At 37.0% G+C, this 5,774-nt stretch overlaps 1 protein-coding gene across 1 annotated transcript; it reads right to left on the reverse strand.

Annotated features, from left to right (window-relative positions):
* Window positions 1–297: 297 nt before the first annotated feature.
* Window positions 298–3,430, reverse strand: LOC141843437 (ATPase GET3A-like). Its single transcript, XM_074731499.1, has 5 exons — window positions 3,035–3,430; window positions 2,787–2,908; window positions 2,076–2,226; window positions 484–594; window positions 298–387 (listed from the first exon to the last, which is right to left on the reverse strand). Exons 1-5 carry the CDS (start codon window positions 3,287–3,289, stop codon window positions 298–300), a joined length of 729 nt encoding a protein of 242 aa, XP_074587600.1. The 5' UTR covers window positions 3,290–3,430.
* Window positions 3,431–5,774: the final 2,344 nt, after the last annotated feature.

A 5,774-nucleotide genomic window follows, 5' to 3' on the forward strand; every position in this document is an offset into this window, starting at 1 on the left:
GATGGTGATTGAGATTTCTAGCACTTGGTTGAAGAAAAAGCACAACAAGTGAGAAGCTGAATCCAATCCCACTAAATGTGGCATAGCTTGTCTAGTTCGATTATAACACCGTAAAGAGTATCATCATAAAGAGAAGATAATGAATCACACCTTATAAGTAAAAGGATCGTAAAGGGAAAAAAACAACCAAACCAGTTGTCCACATTGATTCTATTCAAATAACATTAAACCAATTCTTGCAGGTTTGTGTATAAAAATTATTATTATTAGCACCCCCAGGCCTACTAGTCTTAAGGATCAACCAATAGCAATATCTCTATGCTCATTGAGTTGAACATAACCCAGGAACCTGGATTGGATCATCACCAGATGCATTTTAAAGAATCCCTACTGTTATAAATTCCAAACTGGAAAAATAAAGGTCTAATGGCAACTAGCAAATTAATAAAATTTGAATACATCTCCCAAGGAATGTGATCTTACTGGATCTTTAAACTGCTTGTTTACATGCTCAATCACATCCTTCATACCCTCTAGCCGTCCTAGCATCACATCCTCATTGAACTCATCACCAAGACCAAAAAGACGAGTAGCCTGTCAATATTAATAAATTGTGAAGTGATGCATAATAAAACTTGAAGATGCAATGCATAGAAATACTAACAAAATAGGCCAAAAGAAAAGAGTGGTGGGAAAAAAGATTAAAAGCAAATATCTTAAAATGTCAACTATGCCAAATAACAACAATAAAATTGTACCTGAACTCTGTTAGTCTAGATTAGCATTGGATTTATATTTGCAGCATCATTTGAAGGTTTGCCTGCAATTGCAGTTTATTTATGGTAAAGTGCTACTTAGAGAAATTTTCCATTCACTTATTATGGATTTTTAATAAATGCAAGAGGCGTTTTGCATCTATATGATAGTCAGAAAATTTAAGAGCCAAGGAGACTGCTGTTACGCAAATATACTGCATTTCTCTGCCAGACATGACAGAATAGTGACACAAGAAGTCAGATACCTTTAAATTAAAAGATTTTTTGAAGGATTTGTCAGTCACAGTTTTCCAGCAAGGATACTTCTGTCAGATATTTAAGAACTCTGCTCTGGTCCGTCTGTAAAAGTAAAATAGTAGTTGAATAATATATGCCGAAGTACCCAATGATACTATTAGCAGCAAAAGGTGATAATCCTCACCCCGGGGGCCCCTCAGGACTACTCCATACGATCTGGAAAGGAGGTAAATCATCTGGAAGGGGAGGCTTCGCCCAGCACAGTAGCCCCTAATGGCCAACAGATAACAAATTCTAACATTGGCATAGGAGGGCTTCGCCAATGATACTATTAGCGAATCTACACCGAAGGCCTAATGGCCAACAACTAACAAATTCTAACATGGGCATAGGAGGGTTCTGCCCATAGTTAAGGTCAATTAGGTAGTCCTATTATTATCAATCCTGAGATTTCATTACATGACCATTGATGTTTCAAACACTAAAAGACCACTTGCTTCGTCAAAACCATGCTTGATGGTAGCATATATTTCATATAACACAGTGTTTCCATGAAAGCAACCTAATAGTCATGTTCTCATGTTTCTTGACTTTTCCCAAGTGCATACCTCCACATATCTGCTATAAATAATCCACTTGCTCACATCATCAGCCTTTAAAAGGCTAGCTTAATTTTATCTCTTTTCCAAATCTCATCATTAATAGTCTATCTCAATCTATTTTCCTGAGTCATAAATTATAAACCAAATAATGAATAGGGTTATAACAAAATATGGAAACAGCATCCTGCAGTGCCATATAAGAAACAGTACATGGGGGAAGAAGTAGCCACTTAATAACAATGCATACATTCAAAAGTAGGTTGAAAAAAATGCTATAATTACTGAAAGAATTCACAAGTACAGATGAGCAAATAACACAGAGCAAGATAGTCAAACAACACAACCAAACTAAAACTCACAAAACTAGAACATCATTGACTATAAATAAACAATGAGTCATTTACAATGTAAAGGACTATACTAACAACTCACATGAATTGCCTAAGGATCGTGAAAGTACCTGGGTCAACATACCGCCAAATCTATTTTTTAGAGACATAACTTTCTCAAGCCCCTTCTCTAAAGTCGATGGGAATTGCAACAGTCTTAAAGTATGACCAGTTGGAGCAGTATCAAACACTATAACTGAATAATCCATTGTCTGGACTAATCTGCAAATAAAAAGAAAGAAAGAAGATGTTCCTTAGCAGTTTGTCCCCTTAAGTTTTGGCTCATATACAGATATACTCGAACTGGCACATCATTCAAGATAATAAAAACTTCTTCAAAGATGATAAGCATCAGAATTCACACCATCTAGCAATCTTCCCCATGGAACACAAGCAATAAACATTATAATAACAAACCTCAAAGGTTTATATCATAAATGAATTGGCACATAAGTCAAACATATTAAACAAATTTAGAAATGATAACCTAATCATATGGACTTCCGTTACAAAATGCAATCTGCCCTTTTCATAAGTTATATGTATTCTTAACTGGGAGCATCACACCGGAATACTATAAACCTCCATGTTCGTAATGAGAGTAAAACCTTACTCAGAATTGGCAAAGCATTAAAGTAGGATCTAGCAATCCAAGCCAGTAAAGACTTCAGGTAAGCCATCAGATGAGCGAAAAAAGGTTGCAAATTGCACATGATTACACGGTTACAATTATACCTCATCAGAATCCAAAAGTAACAGATTTTGAACAAAGAGAAACTCACTTGAGCATTTCAGCGAAGCTCATGGCCTCGTCGACTCCAGGGATCGCATTCGTAAGCTCAGAAAGAAATCCATCCAAGCCCTCACCAGACAGCTCGTCTCCCTCCACCTTGGGATCCACTTCCTGCAGAAGATGAGGAGAACCAAAATCTATGAAGAAGGATCGGAAGGAGTAATCCTATACATCGATCGGATCAGCAATGGAAGGGGAAAAAAATCGTTAGAAGAGAGGGAAAGCTGGTAGTAGTACCATGGCGTAGAGGTTGGAGAAGCCGTTAACGAGGGTTGGGATCTTGGTGAAGCGCTGTTGGAAGGCGTCGCTTAGGTTATGGGCGGGGTCGGTGGAGATGACGAGGACGGACTGGCGAACCTGGGCGAGGAGGATGGAGATGATGGAGCTGCAGGTCGTCTTGCCGACGCCGCCCTTTCCACCGACGAACACCCACTTGAGCGACTCCTGCTCAAGGATGTTGCTCACAGACCCCTCGAGGACTCCCGCCGCCATGGCCAACGACGCCTCTTCCACTCCCCTCGCTCTCTCGCCCTCCCTAATTTTTCTCGTATCCAAGAAGATGACGAGTAACCGCAAGCGGCTGCCAAAGAATCGTCTCTTCTTTTATCTGGAGCTTCTTTTTTAATAGATACAAAGATTTCTCGGCAAGAAATGAATAGTAAGTTTGAAAGACTAACTTAGTCCAACTGTTCTGCTACTGGGAAAATTATGTTTTTTATATTCTTTAATGGTTTAACAAAGGAACTTTTGCACAAAGTATAATTCCAAGCAATTTAAAACAACAGATGAATAATTTTTCAATCCAAAGAAAAAAATTGACAACGAATTTTTTTTAAAAAATACAATTCAAGTAAGTCATATTATTGACTAAAGTTTTATTAAGAAATATATCTATCGTTGTTTAAATAAACTTATTAATTCAGTGTAACATATGTTGTAAATTAAGGTAGTTTAAAATTAATTGGCACCTCGTACCATCAAAACTAAGCATTTTCTTTGCTTGCTCAGATAAAACAGAGATGGTAAGGAGGTGCAACATGTGGTGGTCTGTAAATTCAAATCGCATAAATTTTATAAATCTAATAAAAATTAAATAATTAAAAATTTAAATAATCAACCAAATATGACACAATATAAAATTATTAAAATAATAATAAAAAATTTGATTGAAGAGTCATTGTCTTTGTCTTACAGCATCAATTGCTTAATTCCTGTGGAAGAAAAGGAAGCGGAAGCAAGAGGATGGTATTCTAAAGGAATTAAGATGACAGCGTCATAAAATCTTCATCAATGAGGAACGAAGGTAAGATATCAGTTAACCCTTAAACTCATAGGGACCAAACTTTATATATATAAATCTGATTCATTATCAGCCCATAAATAATAACAGATCGGGCTAATGGATTCTACATATTTAATCCACATTCAATAATTCAAAACCCAATAAACGTTAGTTATATCACTTAAATGAGTTCGATTCGTATCCGCATATATAAATTACAATTAAGCTCATCTTAAAAGATTAATGCTGGGTTGCAAGGGTGCAAACATAGTCCCACATCTAAAATACATAGAAAAGATCATGGGTTTAAAAGGATGAAAGATATCTCTATTGGTATGAGGCCTTTTGGGGAGAGCCCAAGAACAAAGTCATGAGGGCTTAGACCCAAAGTGAACAATATCATACTATTGTGGAGATATTTTGATTCCATCGGTTTTTACAATTGGTATCAGAGCGAGACCGCTCTTCACCGGACTAATCGTCGGAAGAGCCATGATCCAGATCTAACCATGTGGGTTGAACCTTAAAAACAAAGGAAGTGGTGCTCTCGTGTCTGAATCAAGAGAACTGGACACTAGGTGAGAACTTCTAGTAGATCGGGTGAACCGAGGGGCAAAAAGTTCTAGTTGCGGCTAGGTGGGAAGTCCTAAACTAACCACCGGAAGAGTCATGATCCAGATATAATCATGTGGGTTGAACCTTAAAAACAAAGGAAGTGGGTGCTCCCGCGTCTGAATCAAGAGGACTAAACACCAGGTGAGAAGTTCTAGTAGGTCGGGTGGACCGAGGGGCAAAAAGTTCTAGTTGTGGCTAGGTGGGAAGTCCTAGTAGGTCGGATGGACCGAGAGGCAAAAAGTCCTAGTTGCGGCTAGGTGGGAAGTCCTAGTAGGTCGGATGGACCAAGGGGCAAAAAGTCCTAGTTGCGGCTAGGTGAGAAGTCCTAGTAGGTCGGGTGGATCGAGGGGCAAAAAGTCCTGGTGGATGAGCCTCCGTTTGAAGGGGGCCTGTGGTCCTTTGTTTGAGGGGGAGATTGTTGAGTTGCAAGGATGCAAACATAGTCCCACATCTAAAACACATGGAAAAGATCATGGGTTTAAAAGGATGAAAGATATCTCCATTGGTATGAGGCCTGTTGGAAATATCTCCATTGGTTCTTACAATTAAATCCAACAATCTCCCACTTGAGCTACATGTGATGTATATATAATATACGACTATAATTTTATTTGATATCAAACTCTGTGGGTACAAAATACCTTTGCAAATAATCTGGTCTATTAACTTCATTGGTATAGGACTGAAGAGGTCATAACTACTATATATGCATCTAACAAGCTTAACAGTAATCACAATACCAATGACATATATCAAGATGTAAATATGTAGTATAAAAATTACATGAAATGTGATCAGTACATATAAATTTTCAATTGATTCTGAATGATCAAAAAAGATCTGATCATATTTGCATATACTTTATGTTAAACTATAACAGCAAATCATGATCCAAGTCTTATGATTCCTAAAGGAATCTGTATCATATTTACAAACATCAAATGTTAAACTGTAATAGTAAATCATGATACTTTATTTCAGAGTGTCAAACAAATATATAAATACTCATTAACATTTTAAACTTTAAGTACGTATAATAATCAAAATAAAATATTTATTTTTATTATCAAATATAGAGTA

The sequence above is a fragment of the Curcuma longa genome, chromosome 12, assembly GCF_044706935.1.
Source record: "Curcuma longa cultivar G26 ecotype Majalengka, Jawa Barat chromosome 12, ITB_CL_G26_1.1, whole genome shotgun sequence".
NCBI lineage: Eukaryota > Viridiplantae > Streptophyta > Magnoliopsida > Zingiberales > Zingiberaceae > Curcuma > Curcuma longa.